Below are 25,005 nucleotides of genomic sequence, written 5' to 3'. Positions count from 1 at the left end.
TTATCTTAAACTGCATCCAATACTTTCTCTCCTTATTATTCTAATATGACATAGACCATGGAATATGTGTGCTTGAACAGATAGTAAGATATTTTTAACTTTGTGTGCTATATTACATTATGAGTATTATTTGACAGTATAAGTATAATATTACATTTAAAATAATCACATACATATATTATTATTATCATTTATTTGTATAGCACCGCCAAATTCCTTTTTTTTTAAAATATATTTTATACAAAAGGATAGTGAAGTTTTCACTTGCCAAACTCATTTGAAATAAGGTTCAAACTCTTTTAGTGGTTTGGTTGTCTTTAAACATTTAGAGCGACTCAAATTCTCTAAAAACGCATAGCAAATGCATTAAGGAATTAGATGGGATTACTTTTTTATACTATAGGTGGAAGGGAAAACATTGTATTATGTGCAATGAAAATGACTTCTACAGCACCAGATTTGTACTTTATTGTATTATATATCCAATATGTAGAGAGAAACTATTTAAAGTACTATAATCCCACCATGATGTATATATACCAATCCCAATTACATTGAGCCTTTCATTACAAACTGTGTTTGTTTTTTTTCTTATTATTTTCAGAAGCAGAGCTCAAGGTTTATGTTTTTGATACCATTTTCTGTGCCTTTTTGTATGAAAACATAATTTTATTTTCTACATACATCATGCCGTTACTGAACTTCTACTACATGGAAAATGTGATTGCTGCTGCAATATATTATTTTATTGCTGGCTGTTTTTTCTATTTTTTATAAGTGTCTAAATCATTATCTGACCTTTTTTTTCTTTCCTAAAAATCTGTAACCTTATTCAAAACATTATTCCACTTTTCAATCCAGTTTATCATAGTGGTTCCATTAAATTGAGAAGTGCCTTTTTCTTAAATCGGTATGCGTCAGCTCTTACTGTTCTAATCAGAATCTCAGCGTTTTATTTTTCCCTTAAAATATATCAGGACACATTAGTCATTAGCCATTAGTCAGTGCTTTTCAAAGAAGTGGATGGCCCTGGAGATTTATGATGTCACAGACAGACTTTTAGGAAGGTTAAACCATAGGGGAAAATAAAATTACTGGTAATTAAATTTGCAAGCAGGTTCCCATCCACAAAAAGATTTATTGCTTCTCAGTTGAAAAAGGTATATCCCTTCAAAACACAAATGAGCAAGCCAAAGGGAAAACATAGTCGGTTTTTCCTTTTACATAATTAAGCTTTGTCCTTTTTTAGAATGCTGAAACAGCATTTACAGAATAGCCATAAATGAATCTATAAATAAAATGTCATTACTGCAGAGACATTATTGTAATGGCTAGATGCAGTATTTTCGAAAAATCTTTACTGGTCTTTCTCGTCTGTCAGCTCTAAAGACATCAGCTAAAGTTAAGTAGAGAACATTTTCCCTTTTTTATTTCAGAGCATTGAGAAAGATCTTTTACAACATATGGTATCTTGTATATTGCACAATACATAACATTATGTATCACTGTAATCCTCTTAGTTTCCATATGTTATATTCTGAGTAATTGTATTTAATGGTGCCATTTCTGATAGGATATTGTGTCTAATGGTCCCGTTAATCAACATTTTTATTTCCTTAATTCTCTTTAATTATGTAAATCCAGCCATATATTGGATTTCCTTAGCATATTTAATTTACAACCCTATCTATCTCTTGTATATATATATATATATTTCCAAAGTGTCCCAGAATTTGAAGGACTATTTTGATTTGGCACCAAAGCCCATTGTCCCGAAAACACACACACATATATATACTGTGTATATATCTTTCTATCTATATCTATATATATCTATATATATCTATATATATATATATATATATATATATATATATATATATATATAGTTTTAAAATTAGTGTGCATCAACCTCCATGCATTGCTGGGAACGCTGCTTACTTTAAAAAAATGTGTTCTTGCTGATAAGTGACTAGTAATGCATTTGGCGAACATCTAGAAAGAGGAAAGTTACGGTGCACAAGCATATTGGCATTTTTAGGAGTCATGGGTAGAATGTATCAATTGGTATATACAAAGTAATCCAAATAGTAAAATTAAAGGAGGCATAGCTACCTGGTTCCTGGGATTTGCCAAGCTGTGGATTAGAATTTACAATAAATAATGGTAAAAATCAACAAAAGTAAATAAAAATATAATTTCACTAGAAGTAAGCTTTTTGCATGCTTTGAGTTGCGCTTGTGTTATGAGTTGAAAGTAAAATGTTGTCGCTCGCGCGCTAACCCAGCAAGTGCAAAAAGCACCATAGAAGTTAATGGAGAAAAAAAACCTGATCACATGTTCTTATTTGCGCTAACCCAACATGAAAATATGATTATTTCACATTCTAATGTTTTTCACATATAAGAATGTCTTCTATTTTTTCATTAATACATATATTTCTTTCATGTAATTAGCAAGAGTCCATGAGCTAGTGACGTATGGGATATACATTCCTACCAGGAGGGGCAAAGTTTCCCAAACCTTAAAATGCCTATAAATACACCCCTCACCACACCCACAATTCAGTTGATCAGATTTGCAAAGCAATGACTTGGTCTTCTTTGCATACTTTTACTATGTTCTACCATTTTGATGTTTTCTCTTCTTTAGAAGCAGTTTTCGTAGAATGGTACTTCAGGCAGCTGTTTCAGTTTGATTCTTCTGCTTATATTTTCAGATTTTTTTATTATAAAAATTGAAACTTTTTTGATTTGGGTAGTGGATTAATTTTTCAGCGGAATTGGCTGTCTTTATTTTATCCCTCCCTCTCTAGTGACTCTTGCGTGGAAGTTCCACATCTTGGGTATTTATTATCCCATATGTCACTAGCTCATGGACTCTTGCTAATTACATGAAAGAAAACATAATTTATGTAAGAACTTACCTGATAAATTAATTTCTTTCATATTAGCAAGAGTCCATGAGGCTCACCATTTTTTGTGGTGGTTATCATTTTTTGTATAAAGCACAATTATTCCAATTCCTCATTTTTTTGATGCTTTCGCTCCATTTTTATCACCCCACTTCTTGGCTATTCGTTTAACTGAATTGTGGGTGTGGTGAGGGGTGTATTTATAGGCATTTTAAGGTTTGGGAAACTTTGCCCCTCCTGGTAGGAATGTATATCCCATACGTCACTAGCTCATGGACTCTTGCTAATATGAAAGAAATGAATTTATCAGGTAAGTTCTTACATAAATTATGTTATATATATATATATATATATATATATATATATATATATAATATATTTATATGATAGTTTTTTTGGGTGCAGAATTCAGGATGACGCCCTTGGTGCACCAAATGTATGTATAGAGCTTAAGAAGGAAAGAGCACTCCACAGGTCTTTGACAAAAAATGATCTTTTACTGTTAACGTTTTCGAACTAACAAGTCCGTTCTCTAAAGACGGACTTGTTAGTCCGAAAACGTTAACAGTAAAAGATCATTTTTTGTCAAAGACCTGTGGAGTGTTCTTTCCTTCTTAAGCTATATATATATATATATATATATATATATATATAAACACAGGAATGGACCGCACTCACAGACTGGACTGGGTACACATCTTAAGCCACTGTTAACTCCACAGCCCTGAACACTGACAGACAGCTGCACAGTTTCCAGCAACCCAGGCAGCTAACCCCTGAAGAGCCTGGGTGACAGGCCCACAGGGAAGCATTACAAACATTATAAATATAACACACAGAAAACCTGGCACTCGCCAGCAGATACTTAGTAATGTTTAAAAGCAAAACTGGGGGAAGTCAGTTACATTTGGCGCCAAAGGATCAAGCCCAGGACCACGTCAAGGTCTCCCCCTTCCTGGGACCCTAAACCAGCACCCACACAATGCATACTTTCAAACAAACCAACTGGGAACATCCCAGGGTGACACAGGCTTTTGTAACCTCCCCTATGTAAATACAAAACACAGGAATGGACCGCACTCACAGACTGGACTGGGTACACATCCTAAGTCACTGTTAACTCCACAGCCCTGAACACTGACAGACAGCTGCACAGTTCTCAGCAACCCAGTCAGTTAACCCCTGAACAGCCTGGGTGACAGGCCCACAGGGAAGCATTATAAACATTATAAATATAACACACAGAAAACCTGGCACTCACCAGCAGATACTCAGTAATGTTTAAAAGCAAAACTGGGGGAAGTCAGTTACATTTGGCGCCAAAGGATCAAGCCCAGGACCACGTTAAGGTCTCCCCCTTCCTGGGACCCTAAACCAGCACCCACAAAATACATACTTTCAAACAAACCAACTGGGAACCTCCCAGGGTGACACAGGCTTTTGTAACCTCTCCTATGTAAATACAAAACACAGGAATGGACCACACTCACAGACTGGACTGGGTACACATCCTAAGCCACTGTTAACTCCACAGCCCTGAACACTGACAGACAGCTGCACAGTTCCCAGCAACCCAGACAGTTAACCCCTGAACAGCCTGGGTGACAGGCCCACAGGGAAGCATTACAAACATTATAAATACAACACACAGAAAACCTTGCACTCGCCAGCAGATACTCAGTAGTGTTTAAAAGCAAAACTGGAGGAAGTCAGTTACATCAAAGGATCAAGCCCAGGTGTGTTTTATATGTCTAGGGTGATTACATAAGCCTGTGCACCCTTCCCTTGTTCCCAGTTTGGATTTGAGTGCTTGCATTGTGTGGCTGTTTTAGGGTCCCATGTATTGAAAATGACCTTGATGTCGTACCTGGGCTTGTCCCATTTGGCCTAATACTGTAACTAACCTTTCCATTTTTGCTTTTAAATCTTAGCTGAGAGCTTGTAAGTGAGTGTTAGACTTTCTCTGTGTGTTGTATTAATTTGTTTTGTTATTTTCCCTATGGTTCTTGCACCCAGACCTGTCTGGGGTTAACTGCCTGTAACTCTGGGGACAGCACAGCTTCCTGTGAGTGCCCGTGAGCACCCAGGGCTGAGCATGTTGCAGGGTCATGGGATGTGTACCCGGTCCGGTATGAGAGTGCAGCCCCCTTCCGTGTTTTGTATATGTCTAGGGTGATTACATAAGCCTGTGCACCCTTCCCTTGTTCCCAGTTTGTTTGGATTTGAGAGCTTGCATTGTGTGGCTGATTTAGGGTCCTAGGTATTGGAAAGGACCTTGATGTGGTTCCTGGGCTTGTCCCATTTGGACAAATGCGGTAACTAACCTTTCCATTTTTGCTTTTAAATCTTAGCTGAGAGCTTGTAAGTGAGTGCTGGACTTTCTCTGTGTGTTGTATTAATTTGTTTTGTAATTTTCCCTATTGTTCTTGCACCCAGACCTGTCTGGGGTTAACTGCCTGTGACTCTGGGGACAGCACAGCTTCCTGTGAGTGCCCGTGAGCACCCAGGGCTGAGCATGTTGCAGGGTCATGTGATGTGTACCTGGTCCGGTATGAGAGTGCAGTCCCCTTCCGTGTTTTGTATATGTCTAGGTTGATTACATAAGCCTGTGCACCCTTCCCTTGTTCCCAGTTTGTTTGGATTTGAGAGCTTGCATTGTGTGGCTGTTTTAGGGTCCTAGGTATTGGAAAGGAACTTGATGTGCTACCTGGGCTTGTCCCATTTGGCCAAATGCGGTAACTAACCTTTCCATTTTTGCTTTTAAATCTTAGCTGAGAGCTTGTAAGTGAGTGCTAGACTTTCTCTGTGTTATATATATATATATATACAGGTGGCCCTCGTTTTACAACGGTTCAATTTACACCGTTTCAGAATACAGTATATGTGTATATATATATATATAAAATTATAATTATATAAAGGGAAAATATAAATACAGATATATATAGGTAGGAATATCTATTTAAAAATACTTAGAACATATACCCCTATGTGCAGAACATAGAAATGTGATATATTTACAGTAAATACAAAGTTAAAATCTTTATTACGTTTGAATATTGCATAAATATGCTTTTTTATATGTTCTACTTAACTGCTAAGGGCTCCAATGCAATTCTATAGACGTCTATATATGTATACAAATGTATTTCTTTATATGTCTGTAAATACATATATACACATATAAATACATAAATACATATGTACACACATATATATATATTTATGTATATATACCTATATATACAGTATATATATATACACACACACACATATCCATCTTTAGACATGTATATGTATGTATCTCTATGTTAACCCCTTAATGACCGCAGCATTTTTCCATTTTCTGTCCGTTTGGGACCAAGGCTATTTTTACATTTCTGCAGTGTTTGTGTTTAGCTGTAATTCTCCTCTTACTCATTTACTGTACCCACACATATTATATACCGTTTTTCTCGCCATTAAGTGGACTTTCTAAAGATACCATTATTTTCATCATATCTTATAATTAACTATAAAAACAATTATATAATATGAGGAAAAAATGGAAAAAACCCACTTTTTCTAACTTTGACCCCCAAAATCTGTTACACATCTACAACCACCAAAAAACACCCATGCTAAATAGTTTCTAAATTTTGTCCTGAGTTAAGAAATACCCAATGTTTACATGTTCTTTGCTTTTTTTGCAAGTTATAGGGCCATAAGTACAAGTAGCACTTTGCTATTTCCAAACCCCTTTTTTTCAAAATTAGCGCTAGTTACATTGGAACACTAATATCTTTCAGGAATCCCTGAATATCCCTTGACATGTATATATTTTTTTTTAGAAGACACCCCAAAGTATTGATCTAGGCCCATTTTGGTATATTTCATGCCACCATTTCACTGCCAAATGCAATCAAATAAAAAAAATTGTTCACTTTTTCACAATTTTGTTCACAAACTTTAGGTTTCTCACTGAAATTATTTACAAACAACTTGTGCAATTATGGCATAAATGGTTGTAAATTCTTCTCTGGGATCCCCTTTGTTCAGAAATAGCAGACATGTATGGTTTTTGTTGTTGCTTTTTGGTAATTAGAAGGGCGCTAAATGCCACTGCGCACCACACGTGTATTATGCCCCGCAGTGAAGGGGTTAATTAGGGAGCATGTAGGGAGCTTCTAGGGTTAATTTTAGCTTTAGTGTAGTCTAGTAGACAACCCAAAGTATTGATCTAGGCCCATTTTGGTATATTTCATGCCACCATTTCACCGCCAGATGCGATCAAATTAAAAAAAACGTTACATTTTTCACAATTTTAGGTTTCTCACTGAAATCATTTACAAACAGCTTGTGCAATTATGGCACAAATGGTTGTAAATGCTTCTCTGGGATCCCCTTTGTTCAGAAATAGCAGACATATATGGCTTTGGCGTTGCTTTTTGTTAATTAGAAGGCCACTAAATGCCGATGCGCATCACACGTGTATTATGGCTAGCAGTGAAGGGGTTAATTATGTAGCTTGTAGGGAGCTTGCAGGGTTAATTTTAGCTTTAGTGTAGAGCTCAGCCTCCCACCTGAAACATCAGACCCAATGATCCCTCCCAAACAGCTCTCTTCCCTCCCCCACCTCACAATTGTCCCCGCCATCTTAAGTACTGGCAGAAACTCTGACAGTACTAAAATAAAAGGTATATTTGTGGGGGTTTTTAGTTTTTTTTTAGCATATTTACATATGCTGCTTTGTAGTATCCCCCTTAGCCCCCAACCTCACTGATCCCACACCAAACAGCTCTCTAACCCTCCCCCTCTGCCTTAGCGGGCGCCATCTGGGGTACTGGCAGCTGTCTGCCAGTACCCAGTTTAGTAAAAAAAGAAATCTTTTTTTTTTAAAAATCCCCTTTTCTGTAGTGTAGCTGTCCCCCCCCCCCCCAACCTCCCACCAGTTGCAGATCACTTAGAAACATTATTCTTTTCTTATTTATTATAGCTATTTCAGATTTTTTTTTCTGTAGTGCAGCGGTTCCCTCCCGCTCCCGCCCCGTGCACGCGCCCGCCCGCCGCCCCCCCGTGCACGCGCGCGCTCACATGCGCGCCCCCGTCGCTCCCGCCCCCCGATCCCGCCCCCCCTGCACATTACACGGCGCATCGATGGCCGCCCACCCGCCTCACAAGTCCGCTCCCACCCACCAACGATACCGGCCATCGATGTCCGGTGCAGAGAGGGCCACAGAGTGGCTCTCTCTGCACCGGATGGCCATTTAAGGTTATTGCAGGATGCCTCCATATCGAGGCATCACTGCAATAACCGGAAAGCAGCTGGAAGCGAGCAGGATCGCTTCCAGCTGCTTTCCACACCGAGGACGTGCAGGGTACGTCCTCAGGCGTTAACTGCCTTTTTTTTTAGGACGTACCCTGCACGTCCTCGGTCATTAAGGGGTTAAAGCCATTTGCCTGGCTTTTATTTTTTCTAACACCTGAGATCTCATATCTTTGAGCCTTTATAACTCTTTTGTGCAATATTTGTTGTAATAGTTTTTATAAGATAGTGTTATTATGATTGTAATTATACTTTGTAATGTATTTTTGATGTGTTTTGTGACACTTTTTAGTTTTGCGAAACAGTTAACCAGAGCTATGATAATCGTAGCATAAATCACGATGGCGCTCAAGCGTTTACTTTCAACTCATAATACTAGCGGTTAGTCCGATGTATGCATTCACGAACGTTTGCGCTCCACTCGTAATCTGGCCCATAATCAGGCCAGCATATTTTAGGGGACATCTGAATAGTTTATTTTGCTAAGTACTGATTCATAGTTTAAAAATATTTTAAGAATCCATGGGTAACAAACACAGATTATACGCGTTAATATTTTTACATATATATTTGTGTGTTTATATATATATATATATATATATATATATATACATACATATATATATATATATATATATATATAGATAGATAGATAGATAGATAGATAGATAGATAGATAGATAGCAATGACATCCTGTAATGTCATGTGCTTTATTACACAAATGGATTAAAAAAAATATATGTATCCTACAAATTCACATTGATTTTTTTTTCTGGTTAATATTTTCCAAGAAATGTGCCTGCTTCATGATATGTATTCAGTTTTGTGTGTGTCTATTAATGATATTGGAAAATTTAGTATTTTTCCACCAGGAAAATTGATGGTTTGAAATTCACCTCTGTTTTTTTATTTCTTTTAGTGATCTCAGCGAGAACCAGATCCAGGCAATCCCAAGAAAGGCATTTCGGGGAGCGGTAGATATTAAAAATTTGTAAGTATTTTCCTGTAGAGCTGTGTCGTTTTGGGTTTATGACATTAAGTAGTGCAGTGCATACCATAGTACCGCAAAACTATGTACGTTTTATGTGCTTCAACAATATCTTGACTTTTTTCACACACATAAGCCAGGACTTTTATACAAGAAAAGTCATAAAATAATTTGTACATATGCTATACATAATGGGCTATTGCTAGTTTCGATAGCTTAGTTTTGAGACAAGTTTTTAGGAGATGTTGATATTTTCCCCAAACTTTTTTATTAATCAACTCATTTAAACAGTAAAAAAAATAAATCACAAAGTACAGAGACCAGATAAAAATGTAGACTTTTTTGTTATTATTCAAAGGGACACTCAAGTCAAAGTAAAATTTTATGATTTAGAAAGAGCATGCATTATTTAAGACACATTCCTATCCTACTGAGCGTGTGCACGAGCTCACAGAGTATATATGTACTAGTCTGTTATTGGCTGATGTCGTTCACATGACGAGAGGAAAAAATTGTCAGAAAAAAAATCTACTGCTTGTTTGAATTCAGAGTAAATGTTAAATTATTGTCTTTTTAGGCACTTGTAAACTATGCAGTCATATTGCATTGAGCGGTCCTTTAAGTAAAATAAAGTGTGTTATGTTTCATCTAGGGTTGCCACCCAGCCAGCATTTTACCAACATGGCTGGTATTTTAAAGGTTCAGGTCAATGTATAAAATAAAGAAACCATATGGAAATAAAGGTCATATCATAGTGATACAGATACCAAGTGTGTTGGAATCTAATTATGAACAAACAATTATTTAATATCAGTCTTAGCAGCTTTAGTTTTTGAGTTAAGTTGTATAGTCATTTATAAAAAAATAGGCTAATGAGGATTGCCGGTATTTTTTCCAAGAAAAGTGTCAAATCTAGTTTTATATGCTAAATAAAATTTCCTGTACCTTGCCCATTACGCAGATATATTCCATTACGCAGATATATTTTGAATGAAATCCTCTGTAGTATGTTGGAAAGTGCTGGCACATACTTAAAACTAAATCTAAACAATTTTGTGATTATATACTCAAAATATTTTGTGATTATTTCTTTAAACGAACTATAAATATTAATTGATTTTTTTTTTTTTTAAATTCAAACCATATGCTGAAACCATGGACTTTATCTACTGAAGGAGGTTGTAGGCAAAAGAGATACAATGAAAAATTAAAATTAATTTGTGCATTTAGCTTAGTTTTGAAGGCTGCTTATGAGAGTAAAATTGGGCATTTGTTTTGACACCAGATTAGTTGTGATTTTTCATCTGTCTTAATTTCGCTCAAATAAAAAAACCTATCGGCTAGATTACGAGTTCGACGTTAGCCTTAAAAAGCAGTGTTGACCTCCAAGACTCCTACCGCATATAAAAGTCAGTAGTTAAGAGTTTTACGGGCTAACGCCGGAACATAAAGCTCTTGACTAAAGTTCTAAAAAGTACACTAACACCCATAAACTACCTATAAACCCCTAAACCGAGGCCCCCCCACATCGCAAACACTATAATAAAATTATTTAACCCCTTATCTGCCGACCGGACATTGCCGCCACCTACATTATACCTGTGAACCCCTAATCTGCTGCCCCTAACATCGCCGATACCTACATTATATTTATTAACCCCTAATCTGCCGTCCCCAATGTCGCCGCCACCTAACTACACTTATTAACCCCTAATCTGCCGACCGGACATCGCCGCCACTATAATAAATGTATTAACCCCTAAACCGCCGCACTCCCGCCTCGCAAACACTAGTTACATTTTATTAACCCCTAATCTGACCCCCCAACGTCGCAGACACCTACCTAGAATTATTAACCCCTAATCTGCCGACCCCCAACGTGGCCACTACTATAATAAATGTATTAACCCCTAAACCTAAGTCTAACCCTAACACCCCCTAACTTAAATCTATTTTTAATAAATCTAAATAAAATTACTATAATTAAATAAATTATTCCTATTTAAAACTAAATACTTACCTGTAAAATAAACCCTAATATAGCTACAATATAACTAATAGTTACATTGTAGCTATTTTAGGATTTATTTTTATTTTACAGGCAACCTTGTATTTATTTTAACTAGGCACAATAGTTATTAAATAGTTATTAACTATTTAATAAATACCTAGATAAAATAAATACAAATATACCTGTAAAATAAACCCTAACCTAAGTTACAATTACACCTAACACTACTCTATAATTAAATTAATTACCTAAACTACCTACAATTAAATACAATTAAATTAAATAAACTAAATTACAAAAAAAACAAACACTAAATTACAGAAAATAAAAAAGAAATTACAATATTTTAAACTAATTACACCTAATCTAATCCCCCTAATAAAATAAAAAAGCCCCCCAAAATAATAAAATTCCCTACCCTACACTAAATTACAAATAACCCTTAAAAGGGCCTTTTGCGGGGCATTGCCCCAAAGTAATCAGTTCTTTTACCAGCCCTTAAAAGGGCTTTTTGCGGGGCATTGCCCCAAAGTAATCAGCGCTTTTACCTGTAAAAAAAAATCCAAGATGGCGTCTCTGGAATTCCGATTGGCTGATAGGATTCTATCAGCCAATCGGAATTAAGGTAGGAAAAATCTGATTGGCTGATTTAATCAGCCAATCGGATTGAAGTTCAATCCAATTGGCTGATCCAATCAGCCAATCGGATTTTTCCTACCTTAATTCCGATTGGCTGATAGAATCCTATCAGCCAATCGGAATTCGAGGGACGCCATCTTGGATGATGTAATTTAAAGGAACCGTCATTCATCGTCTAGTCGTCGGGCAAGGAGGATGTTCCGCGTCGGAGGTCTTCAAGATGGTGCCGCTCCGCTCGGAAGGATGAAGAAAGAAGATGCCGCTTGGATGAAGATTTCTTCCGGTCTGGATGTCCTCTTCTGCCCGGATAGGATGAAGACTTCGGACCCTCTAGAGGACCTCTTCTTGCCGGATTGGATGAAGAGTTCGTCCCGGCTGGGTGAAGACAGCTCAAGGTAGGGTGATCTTCAGGGGGTTAGTGTTAGTTTTTTTTAAGGGGGGATTGGGTGGGTTTTAGAGTAGGGGTATGTGGGTGGTGGGTTTTAATTTTGGGGGGTATTGCATTTCTTTTTTTTACAGGTAAAAGAGCTGATTACTTTGGGGCAATGCCCCGCAAAAAGCCCTTTTAAGGGCTGGTAAAAATTTATTTTATTAGGGGGATTAAATTAGGTGTAATTAGTTTAAAATATTGTAATTTCTTTTTTATTTTTCATAATTTAGTTTATTTAATTTAATTGTATTTAATAGTAGGTAGTTTAGGTAATTAATTTAATTATAGAGTAGTGTTAGGTGTAATTGTAACTTAGGTTAGGGTTTATTTTACAGGTATATTTGTATTTATTTTATCTAGGTAATAATTATTTAATAACTATTGTGCCTAGTTAAAATAAATACAAAGTTGCCTGTAAAATAAAAATAAATCCTAAAATAGCTACAATGTAATTATTGGTTATATTGTAGCTATATTAGGGTTTATTTTACAGGTAAGTATTTAGTTTTAAATAGGAATAATTTATTTAATTATAGTAATTTTATTTAGATTTATTAAAAATAGATTTAAGTTAGGGAGTTGTTAGGGTTAGACTTAGGTTTTGGGGTTAATACATTTATTATAGTAGCGGTGACGTTGGGGTCGGTAGATTAGGGGTTAATAATTGTAGGTAGGTGTCGGCGATGTTGGGGGGGCAGATTAGGGGTTAATAAAATGTAACTAGTGTCTGCGAGGCGGGAGTGCGGCAGTTTAGGGGTTAATACATTTATTATAGTGGCGGCGATGTCCGGTCTGCAGATTAGGGGTTAATAATTGTAAGGTTTGGGGTGTTTAGACTCGGGGTTCATGTTAGGGTGTTAGGTGTAGACTTAGAAAGTATTTTCCCATAGGAAACAATGGGGCTGCATTAGGAGCTGAACACTGCTTTTTTGCAGGTGTTAGGTTTTTTTTTAGCCAGCTCAGCCCCATTGTTTCCTATGGGGAAATCGTGCACAAGCACTTTTAACCAGCTTACCGCTACCGTAAGCAACGCTGGTATTACAGGGAGAAGTGGCGCTAAATTTGCTCAACGCTCACTTTTCTGAGGCTAACGCAGCCATTCAGAAAACTTGTAATACCAGCGTTGTTTAAAGTGTGCGCTGGAAAAAAAAGGCTCGTTAGCAACGCAAGTTTTTACCGACAAAACTCGTAATCTAGCCGTATGTATTTTAATATTATATTCCTCCATATCTGCATATGTACGAAAGCAAATGGTTAATAGCAATATATTGATTAATTTATATTATTTACCCATTGCCTGACAGCTGCAGTGACATTCTATTCAGTTATCTTTACTTCTGGCATTTCTTTCTCACTATCTATCTTATAATGGTTTTGCAAATAGCTTGAGATATTGACAATAATGGCTCTTTACCACTATTATGAGACAGGCTATTTGATTTATTGTATCTAGTAGTTATTCTACTATTTACCCCAAAACAATGAGTGAATTATTAGATGTCTGAGATAACTGCTCGTTTTCCTACATTTTGCAGGCTGTTCAACTGATGTAACCTGCTAAATGATAGAATGACAGGAGAACCCAAATGGCTGTGCCTGTAAATTACCACAGCAGACTGCCTCATATCATGGAAATACATTGCTATATACAGCAATAAGTGCTGCGGAATCTGTTGGTGCTCTACAAATAACTGATAATAATAATAACAGCAATGGTATATATACAGTGTGCGTGTTTGTGTGAGTATGTGGGTGGGTGGGTGTGGATGTGTGTGGATGTGTGTTTGTGTGTGGTTGTGGGGGGGGTGTGAGTGGGTGGGTGGGTGTGGGTGTGTGTTTATGTGTGTTTGGGTGTGTGTGTGTGTGTATGTGTGTGGGTGTGTGTGTTTGTGTGTGTGTGTGTGTGGGTGTGGTGATGCTAGCAGAAATGGCGTCACCAGTCGATGTCACATATGCAGCGCAAGGACTTATGTACGCAGAATGGAGATATTTTACTCCATTTTCAGCTCGCCACACATAGGCAGGCGCAGCAACCCTTGCGCACAGTAAAAAAGCACAGTAACTCCCTGGAAGCCTTAATAAACACCTTATGGATGCATAATACCAATATGCCATATAAAAGGGGTACCTTGCATTCAATCTTCGGTGTGCGGCTAGAGACCGCATGAAGAGGACCTCTCTGTCGCCTGGACGTCGCAGATTACCTCTCCAACTCTGCGACTCCGCCTCCACTACCGGAATGCAAGGTGAACTTATGGGCGACGTGGGTTTCACCAGCTGAAAAATACGACACATATGTAATCTCGGCCTTTGTTTCTAGTTAAGAAAAAAAATCACATTGACTTTGTGATGAGAGTGTGGGTGTGACACCACAGGAAGGGGCGTATCCTAGTGCCTGTGTCGCAGTAACTAAGCTGGATGTAGTGTGTGCAGTCTGTTAATCCTATACCCCTCAATAAAATTGAGTTGTACTTACCATACTGTGAACTGCATTTCATGACAGAATTGTTGTGCAGGATTGATATATACAGCAATATAGGTGTAAGTATTACTATTTACTTTTATCAATAATAGTTTCAATCGTTCCTTCTACCATAATGCCATCTGTTGCTCATTGGCACCAAGAGTCACATGAATAATTGAACTGAAGTACTGAAGCAGATTGCAGAATACAGACAGAGAAAGCACACATTTTAGTTTTATGTCCCTTTAACCTGAGATTAAATGGCTCACTTATGTACTTTTAAACTTATACCTAAAGGCATAGTCTAGTCAAAATTAAACTTTCATGATTCAGATAGAGCATGCAATTTTAAGCACCTTTCTAATGTACTCCTATTATCAATTTTTCAACATTCTTTTGGTATCTTTATTTGAAAAAGCAAGAATGTAAGCTTAGGAGCTGGCCCATTTTTGGTTCAGCACCTGGGTAGCGCTTGCTGATTGGTGTCTAAAAGCGCTACCCAGGTGCTGAACCAAAAATGGGCTGGCTCCTTAGCTTACATTCTTGCTTTTTCAAGTAAAGATACTAAGAGAATGAAGACAAAATGATAATAGGAGTAAATAAGAATGTTGCTTAAAATTGCATGCTCTATCTGAATCATGAAAGTATTTTTATAAAACAGATTTTTCCTGAATACCTATAGGACAATCAAGATAATTTCAGAAATCTGACTATATTGCAAAAAGCAGAGCTAAATAAAATCTATTGATATTCTGCAATCAGTAAAATAATTACTAAAATAATATTTTTTTTAAATTCAAAATTAAGAAATTTAGAAATCAGAAATTTACATTTTAGAGGTTTTTTTTTTACATCTATTTAAATCTAGGAAACTATGGTGTAATCTACTGTAAAAGATGGAATCTACTGTAACATTTTCAGATACTTAACATGTTGTTTGTCTCAAAATCAAATGGCTAGATTACGAGTTGTGCATTAGGGTAAAAAAGCAGCGTTAAGAGGTCCTAATGCTGCTTTTTTACGCACACACACTTCTTTGGCTTTACCGCAAAACGACTTACGTAAACTTCGTAAAGTCTTTTTTCTATGGGACTTCCATAGCGCCGGTATTACGTGTCTGTCCTGGGAGGCCAAAAAGTGAGCGGTACACCCTACCCTGTCAAGATCCGTAACGCATTCTAAAGTCAGTAGTTAAGAGTTTTGTGGTACAACGCCATAACATAAAACTCATAACTAAAGTGCTAAAAAGTACACTAACACCCATAAACTACCTATTAACCCCTAAACTGAGGCCCTCCCGCATTGCAAACACTATAATAACATGTTTAACCCCTAATCTGCTGCTCCAGACACCGCCGCCACCTACATTATATTTATGAACCCCTAATCTGCTGCCCCCAACATCGCCGACACCTACATTATTTTTATTAAAAAATGTTAATCTAATATGTGTGCGCCTGTGTTTAGAGAAAAACACTGGCTAAAAATCTACCAAAAAACAATGGGATAAAAAAGTAATTTGATAAGTTTTCTATATAGAAAAATATACAAATGGAATAAAAATGAACACAAGTGATTTCATAAAAAATATAAATAATAATTTACTAGTAAAAAATGGTTAAAATAAATCAATTTATTAGGTAAGAAAATAACAATTTGATAGCTATAAAAAACTAACTAATATTTCTAATATAAATAGCTGTTGGTACCAACCACTACAAAAATTTATGTTGTTAGTCTAAAATTCAGTATATTTGCATTTAACTAATAAAGTGCAATATATATTTCTGAGTCAGTATGAACATCTAGATCAGATCGGACTGGAGTAAAAACATAAGAATGATTAATAAAACAGAGATATAATCGTTATTGAATGTCCTCAAAAAATATCTGTTATCTTAGTTCATGTATATATATTTGTCGAAAACGCCTATTTTTTTACTTGTATTTTAGGCTTCCTTTGTGGTTTAACAGGAAGTTCCAATAAGATCCACTGGTCTCCGTTAAGTTAGTTGTAGTTTTAGTTCGAAATCACAGTGAGAAATGGTATGATTTGATTTTTCCACAATGTCAGCTTTTATATATATAAAGTACCTTATGATTAGGAATCCTGGTTTAGCATTAGATCTCCTCACCCGGTTAATCAGTTGAAGCACCGGTGAAGGAAAGGAAACTGTGGTAACTACGTCTCAGAAAAATCCGAGCACTGCTCCGGCATATGTAGCCCCTGAGAAACTCCTCTGTCAATCCGTCTCCCGGTTCCAGTCACGCCCACCAATTGCGGGATGACAAGTTAGCAAACAGCGTGTGTGCAGATCATGTAGAGCATCCTCTAACACCTGTTCCGTGATAGCAGTCTGTGTCTTAGCATCGCGTTTCAGCTCAAAAGAGCCTTTTTCAAGCTATGAGCTGAAACGCGTTGCTAACGCTAAAGCAGGATTCCTAATCATAAGGTACTTTATATATATATAAAAGCTTACACTGTGGAAAAATCCAATCATACCATTTCTCACTGTGACTTCGAACTAAAACTACAACTAACTTAACGGAGACCAGTGGATCTTATTGGAACTTCCTGTTATACCACAAAGGAAGCCTAAAATACAAGTAAAAAAATAGGCGTTTTCGACAAATATATATACATGAACTAAGATAACAGATATTTTTTGAGGACATTCAATAATGATTATATATCTGTTTTATTAATCATTCTTATGTTTTTACTCCAGTCCGATCTGATCCAGATGTTCATATTGACTCAGAAATATATATTTATTTGTTAAATGCAAATATACTGAATTTTAGACTAACAACATACATTTTTGTAGTGGTTGGTACCAACAGCTATTTATATTAGAAATATTAGTTTTTTATACCTATCAAATTGTTATTTTCTTATCTAATAAATTGATTTATTTTAACCATTTTTTACTAGTGAATTATTATTTATATTTTTTATGAAATCACTTGTGTTCATTTTTATTCCATTTGTATATTTTTCTATATAGAAAACTTATCAAATTACTTTTTTATCCCATTGTTTTTTGGTAGATTTTTAGCCAGTGTTTTTCTATAAACACAGGCGCACACAAATTAGATTAAAATATTTTTTCACATACAACTAACCATCCGGATCACTTGGGGTGTCTGTTTTTTTATGTGTAGTTTTGTCTACCACCAGCGCATAGAATTTTTAGCTGTTTGTTTCATTATATTTATTAAACCCTAATCTTCTGCCGCCCCCAAAGTCGTCGCCACTATAATAAACATATTAACCCCTAAACCGCCGCACTCCCGCCTTGCAAACATTAGTTAAATATTATTAACCCCTAATCTGCCGTCCCTAACGGACGCCACCTACCTACATTTATTAACCCCTAATCTGCCGCCCCAACATATTAAAGTTATTAACCCCTAAATCTAAGTCTAACCCTAACACCCCCTAACTTAAATATAATTTAAATAAATCTAAAGAAAATTACTATAATTAACTAAATTATTCCTATTTAAAACTAAATACTTACCTATAAAATAAACCCTAAGCTAGCTACAATATAAATAATAGTTACATTGTAGCTATCTTAGGATTTATTTTTATTTTACAGGCAAGTTTGTATTTATTTTAACTAGGTAGAATAGTTATTAAATAGTTATTAACTATTTAATAACTGCCTAGCTGAAATAAATACAAAAGTACCTGTAAAATAAAACCTAACCTAAGTTACACTAAGTGTAACTAGTGTAGTGTTAGTGTTAGGTTAACACTAAGTTAACCTAACACTACACTATAATTAAATAAATTAACAAAATTAACAACAATTAAATCAATTAAATTAAATTAAATTAGCTAAAGTACAAAAAAAACAAAAAACACTAAATTACAGAAAATAATAAACAAATTACAAGATATTTAAACTAATTACACCTAATCTAATAGCCCTATCAAAATAAAAAAAGCCCCCCCAAAATAAAAAAAAACCCTAGCCTAAACTAAACTACTAATATCCCTTAAAAGGGCCTTTCGCGGGGCATTGCCCCAAAGTAATCAGCTCTTTTACCTGTACAGAAAATTACAAACAACCCCCCCAACAGTAAAACCCAACACCCACACAATCAACCCCCCAAATAAAATGCTATCTAAAAAAAAACTAAGCTCCCCATTGCCCTGAAAAGGGCATTTGGATGGGCATTGCCCTTAAAAGGGCAGTTAGCTCTTTTGCAAGCCCAAACCCTAACCTAAAAATAAAACCCACCCAATACACCCTTAAAAAAAACTAACACTAACCCCCTGAAGATCGACTTACCGGGAGAAGTCTTCATCCAAGCCGGGCGAAGTGATCCTCCAGACGGGCAGAAGTCTTCATCCAGATGGCATCTTCTATCTTCATCCATCCAGCGCGGAGTGGGTCCATCTTCAAGACATCCGACGTGGAGCATCCTCTTCATCCGACGACTAAAGACGAATGAAGGTACCATCCAAGGTGATTGGAACAGCCAATAGAATGCGAGCTCAATCCTATTGGCTGATTGGATCAGCCAATAGGATACAAACAACCACCCCAAAAGTAAAACCCACCACCCACACAACCAACGCCCCAAATAAAATACTATCTAAAAAAAACTAAGCTCCCCATTGCCCTGAAAAGGGCATTTGGATGGGCATTGGAACACCCTCCCGCTGCACCTCAGACAAGCTACCGCCCTAACTAAGTTGAGAAAGGACCTCAAGACCTGGCTCTTTGACTGAACTGCAACCCTCAGAGCCTTGAGACCCTTACGAGTGAATAGCCTCGCTTTACAAGAACCCAATAGATAGACTCTTTACTTTGTATTTAATAATTTTGCAAGGGTTAAATACAGAGTAAAACAAAGGATTTTGTTTAATAATAAATTGCCCTAAAATAAAGAACATTTTATTTTAAAGTCGGGGCTAGACAAACACAAGCACCAAAGAGCCACTGGCTCCTTAAAATTAGGCCCTAGTGCCATGGCTTAGAGTTCCCAAGCCACCCATGGGTGGCCCATCTAAAATTTAACCTGGTTTTATTGAATCCTCAGCCTGTGAATAGGGTTTCCAGCTGTCCTCCATAAAAATACTGGACACTGTTGGTAACTGGGCATAATGCTAGGTCACACAAAAATCCTCCCACTCTTGATCCCACCATGTATAATTTTACCCTTTGGCGGCCAGTAACGTACAAATAAATAATTTTACTTATTTGGCTGACAGTAACACACATAAACAGAAGTTATTTGACCCTCTCAACTGCCCCTCACTTCTTTCTGATCTATAATTGTATAACATTTAGACATAGGAGGCCTTTTACATTTAGCAACTACTAAGGGACATTTAAGTGTCCAGTAAGTTTGTGAAGTTCACTGGATAACCTGCTAAAGTACTGGATAGTCCAGTTGAATACTGAACACCTGGCATCCCTAGCTATGAAATACTAATCCAACTTTTATTGTGTTATAAAACACACACAGACACATTATATTTATATATATATATACACACACACACACACACACACACACAGTAAAAACCCTGTTTCTGCTATTTCGGTAACCGCGGTTTCACTTATCAGCGGTTGACCACAGTCCATACATTCAAAATTTAATTTGTGCCCTGTTCTCGCGTAGCCTCACCTTTTTTTTCCAGCATATCCACGCTATCAGCCGTTAGTCACTTAGTAGCCATCTCGGTTATGAGACCAACTCTCATGGTATTACAGTGCTTGTGTTCAAGTAATACTGATTATTATAATTGTACAATTTTATTATTAGTTATCGTTAATGTTTTATTGTGCCTAATTTATAAATTTAACTTTATCATAGGTATGTACAGAATGTACAGTATATAGTGTTCGCTACTATCTGTAGTTTCAGTTTTTTTGTAGTTTTAGTTTTTTTATACAGGTAAAAGAGCTATTTACTTTGGGGCGATGCCCCGCAAAAGGCCCTTTTAAGGGCTATTGGTAGTTTAGTTTAGGCTAGGGTTTTTTTTTGTGGGGGGGGGGGCTTTTTTAATTTTGATAGGTCTATTAGATTAGGTGTAATTAGTTTAAATATCTTAAAATTTATTTATTATTTTCTGTAATTTAGTGTTTGTTTTTTTGTACTTTAGCTAATTTAATTGATTTAATTGTTGTTAATTTAGTTAATTTATTTAATTATAGTGTAGTGTTAGGTTTTATTTTGCAGGTTCTTTTGTATTTATTTTAGCTAGGTAGTTATTAAATAGTTAATAACTATTTAATAACTTTTCTACCTAGTTAAAATAAATACAAACTTGCATGTAAAATAAAAATAAATCCTAAGATAGCTACAAAGTAACTATTAGTTATATTGTAGCTAGCTTAGGGTTTATTTTATAGGTAAGTATTAAGTTTTAAATAGGAATAATGTAGTTAATGATAATAATTTTCTTTAGATTTATTTAAATTATATTTAAGTTAGGGGGTGTTAGGGTTAGACTTAGGTTTAGGGGTTAATACATTTAGTATAGTGGCGGCGACGTTGGGGGCGGCAGATTAGGGGTTAATAAATGTAGGTAGGTGGCGTTGATGTTAGGGATGGCAGATTAGGGGTTAATAATATTTAACTAATGTTTGCGATGCGGGAGTGCAGTGGTTTAGGGGTTAATATGTTTATTATAGTGGCGTCGACATTGGGGGTGGCAGATTAGGGGTTAATAAGTGTAGGTAGGTGGCGGTGACATTGGGGGCAGCAGATTAGGGGTTAATAAATATAATGTAGGTGTTGGCGATGTTGGGGGCAGCAGATTAGGGGTTCATAAGTATAATGTAGGTGGCAGCGATGTCCGGAGCGACAGATTAGGGGTTAATAAATATAATGTAGGTGTCGGTGATGTCGGGGGCGGCAGATTAGGGGTTAATAAGTGTAAGATTAGGGGTGTTTAGACTCAGGGTTCATGTTAGGGTGTTAGGTGTAAACATAAAATGTATTTCCCCATAGGAATCAATGGGGCTGCGTTAAGGAGTTTTACACTGCTTTTTGGCAGGTGTAAGGCTTTATCTCAGCCGGTTCGCCCCGTTGTTTCGTATGGGGAAATCGTGCACGAGCACGTAAGACCATCTCACCGCTGACTTAAGCAGCGTTGGTATTGTAGTGCGGTAAATTTTGCTCAACGCTCACTTTTTGTCTTTTAACGCTGGGTTTGTAAAAACCCGTAATACCAGTGCTATAGGTAAGTGAGCGGTGAGGGAAAACTGCTTGTTAGCACCCCATAGCCTCTAACGCAAAACTCGTAATCTAGCCGCATGTCAGTTATTTTTACTATTATTCAATCTATTTTTCTCCTATGTATAATATCTGTATATTATTATTTTTTCTTTTTAAATGTGGCTTCTAGAAAGCCGGGTTACTTTATATTAATGATAATTATACAAAGCATACAGGAACCCCTTCTAAACTATTTAAGTTTCTTATGTGAAAACTTTGAGTCCAGTATGTTTTGGCTTTCTCTGATAAGTCATTCCCATTTATCTGATGCACATCTTTTTAACTAGTTATGTGATTATGAGTGTTTCTTGCATTTAGCTTAGTTAAACACTCAAAAATATAGTTTCAAATAATGATATATATACAACAAACCCTTTCCTGTATTTTTTACATACATTTTAACATTTTTAACACATAATTCTAATAATTTTGTTTTTGTAATGGGTTATATAGACAGATAAATAGATATGTGTATGTGTATATGTATATACACATATCTGTGGAGGATAGGTTCCAAGCCCCCCAGTGGATGCCTGAAACTACAGATAGTAGCGAACACTATATACTGTACATGCTGTACATACCTATGATAAAGTTAAATTTATAAATTAGGCACAATAAAACATTAACAATAACTAATAATAAAATTGTACAATTATAATAATAAAAATTAGGTGAATTAAGCAAAATAAGTATTACTTGAACACAAGCACTGTAATACCATGAGAGTTGGTCTCATAACCAAGATGGCTACTAAGTGACTAACGGCTGATAGCGTGGATATGCTGAAAAAAAAGGTGAGGCTACGCGAGAACAGGACACAAATTAAATTTTGAATGTATGGACTGCGGTCAACCGCTGATAAGTGAAACCGCGATTACCGAAATAGCAGAAACGGGGTTTTTACTGTGTGTGTGTGTGTATATATATATAAATATAATGTGTCTGTGTGTGTTTTATAACACAATAAAAGTTGGATTTGTATTTCATAGCTAGGGATGCCAGGTGTTCAGTATTCAACTGCACTGTCCAGTACTTTAGCAGGTTATCCAGTGAACTTCACAAACTTACTGGACACTTAAATGTCCTTTAGTAGTTGCCAAATGTAAAAGGCCTCCTATGTCTAAATGTTATACAATTATAGAGCAGAAAGAAGTGAGAGGCAGTTAAGGGGGTCAAATAACTTCTGTTTATGTGTGTTACTGTCAGCCAAATAAGTAAAATTATTTATTCGTACGTTACTGGCCGCCAAAGGGTAAAATTATACATGGTGGGATCAAGAGTGAGAGGTTTTTGTGTGACCTAGCATTATGCCCAGTTACCAACGGTGTCCAGTATTTTTATGGAGGACAGCTGGAAACCCTATTCACAGGCTGCGGATTCAACAAAACCAAGTTAAATTTTACATGGGCCACCCATGGGTGTCTTGGGAACTCTAAGCCTTGGCACTAGGGCCTAATTTAAAGGAGCCAGTGGCTCCCTGGTGCTTGTGTTTGTCTAGCCCTGATTTTAAAATAAAATTTTCTTTATTTTAGGGCAATTTATTATTAAACAAAATCCTTTGTTTTACTCTGTATTTAACCCTTGCAAAGTTATTAAATACAAAGTAAAGACTCTATCTATTGGGTTCTTGTAAAGCACGGCTATTCACCCGTAAGGGTCTCAAGGCGCTGAGGGTTGCAGTTTAGTCAAAGAGCCAGGTCTTGAGTTCCTTTCTGAACTTAGTTAGGGCGGTAGCTTGTCTGAGGTGCAGCGGGAGGGTGTTCCAAGTCTTGGCTGCCAGGTGAGAGAAAGATCTGCCTCCCACTGTGGTTTTCCTGATGCGGGGGATAACTGCGAGGGCTTGGTCGGCTGATCAAAGTTGTCTGGCGGGGGTGTAGAAGGTAATGCGGTGGTTCAAGTATTCGGGACCGATGTTGTGGAGGGCCTTGAATGCATGGGTGAGAAGCTTGAAGGTTATTCTTTTGTTGATGGGGAGCCAGTGCAGGTCCCGCAGGTGTTTGGTGATGTGGCATTGATGAGGGATGTCGAGGATTAGTCTGGCCGAGGCGTTCTCGATGCGCTGTAGTCTCTTTTGGAGCTTGATGGTGGAGCCGGCGTAGAGTGCATTGCCGTAGTCCAGTCGGCTGCTGACGAGGGCGTGGGTGACAGTCTTTCTGGTCTCGGTTGGTATCCATTTGAAGATCTTTCAAAGCAGGTGAAGTGTGTGGAAGCATACAGAGGAGACGGCGTTGATTTTCGATCCATGGAGAGCGATGAGTCCAGGATGACGCCTAGATTTTGTGCATGGTCGGTGGGGGTTGGAGGGTGTCCGAGGGCTGTGGCCACCAGGAGTTATTCCAGGCGGATGTGGTGGGACCGAGGAGGAGGACTTCGGTCTTGTCTGCATTCAGCTTTAGGCTGTTGCAGCTCATTCAGGTGGTGACTGCTGTCAGCCCTTCGTGGATGTTTCTCTTGGTGGTGGTGGGGTCCCTGGTGAGTGAGATGATTAGCTGGGTGTCATTGTCTTGTGCCACTCCAGATATTGATACAACTTGTAAGCGATACACGTGTATGCTCCTCAGACTGGCTCATCTAGAGAAAAATAGGGGTGTTCTTGGTGTGCAGTTTGAATGAGTAAAGCACATAGGGCCAGATTACAAGTGGTGTGTTAATTAATTCTCCTGCTTGATCGTTAATTGCGATAGAAGTAAGCTGTTTGCACTCGTCGGGTTTCGCTTGTATTATGAGTTGAAAGTAAACTGTTTTTGCTTGCACGCTAACCCGACGGGCACAAAAAGCCGAACTTAGAATATCGCGTGCACGTTCACATTTTTCCCCATAGAAGTCAAACCCCACTCTTGTGCAAACCCTATCGCATATTCTGATGTGTGCTAACCCGACATGAAAATATGAATATTTTACATTCTAATATGTTCTATTTATTCATAAACAAATATTTCTATATATATATCTGATGTTTTTTTTTGTACACTATATATCTATACTAATATATATAGATGCTTATA

General features: G+C 36.9%; 1 protein-coding gene across 1 annotated transcript in view; it reads left to right on the top strand.

Moving 5' to 3' along the window:
* The window catches only part of SLIT2 (slit guidance ligand 2), a 493,710-nt gene that overhangs the window by 245,157 nt on the left and 223,548 nt on the right, over positions 1-25,005 (top strand). The window contains exon 5 of the mRNA XM_053704101.1: positions 9,140-9,211. Coding sequence (XP_053560076.1) covers positions 9,140-9,211 — 72 coding nt within the window. The remainder of the gene's footprint in view (positions 1-9,139; positions 9,212-25,005) is intronic.

This window comes from Bombina bombina, chromosome 2 (assembly GCF_027579735.1).
Source record: "Bombina bombina isolate aBomBom1 chromosome 2, aBomBom1.pri, whole genome shotgun sequence".
Classification (NCBI taxonomy): domain Eukaryota; kingdom Metazoa; phylum Chordata; class Amphibia; order Anura; family Bombinatoridae; genus Bombina; species Bombina bombina.
Note: the sequence above shows the minus strand (reverse complement) of the source record. Positions and strands in the feature narration are given on the sequence as shown.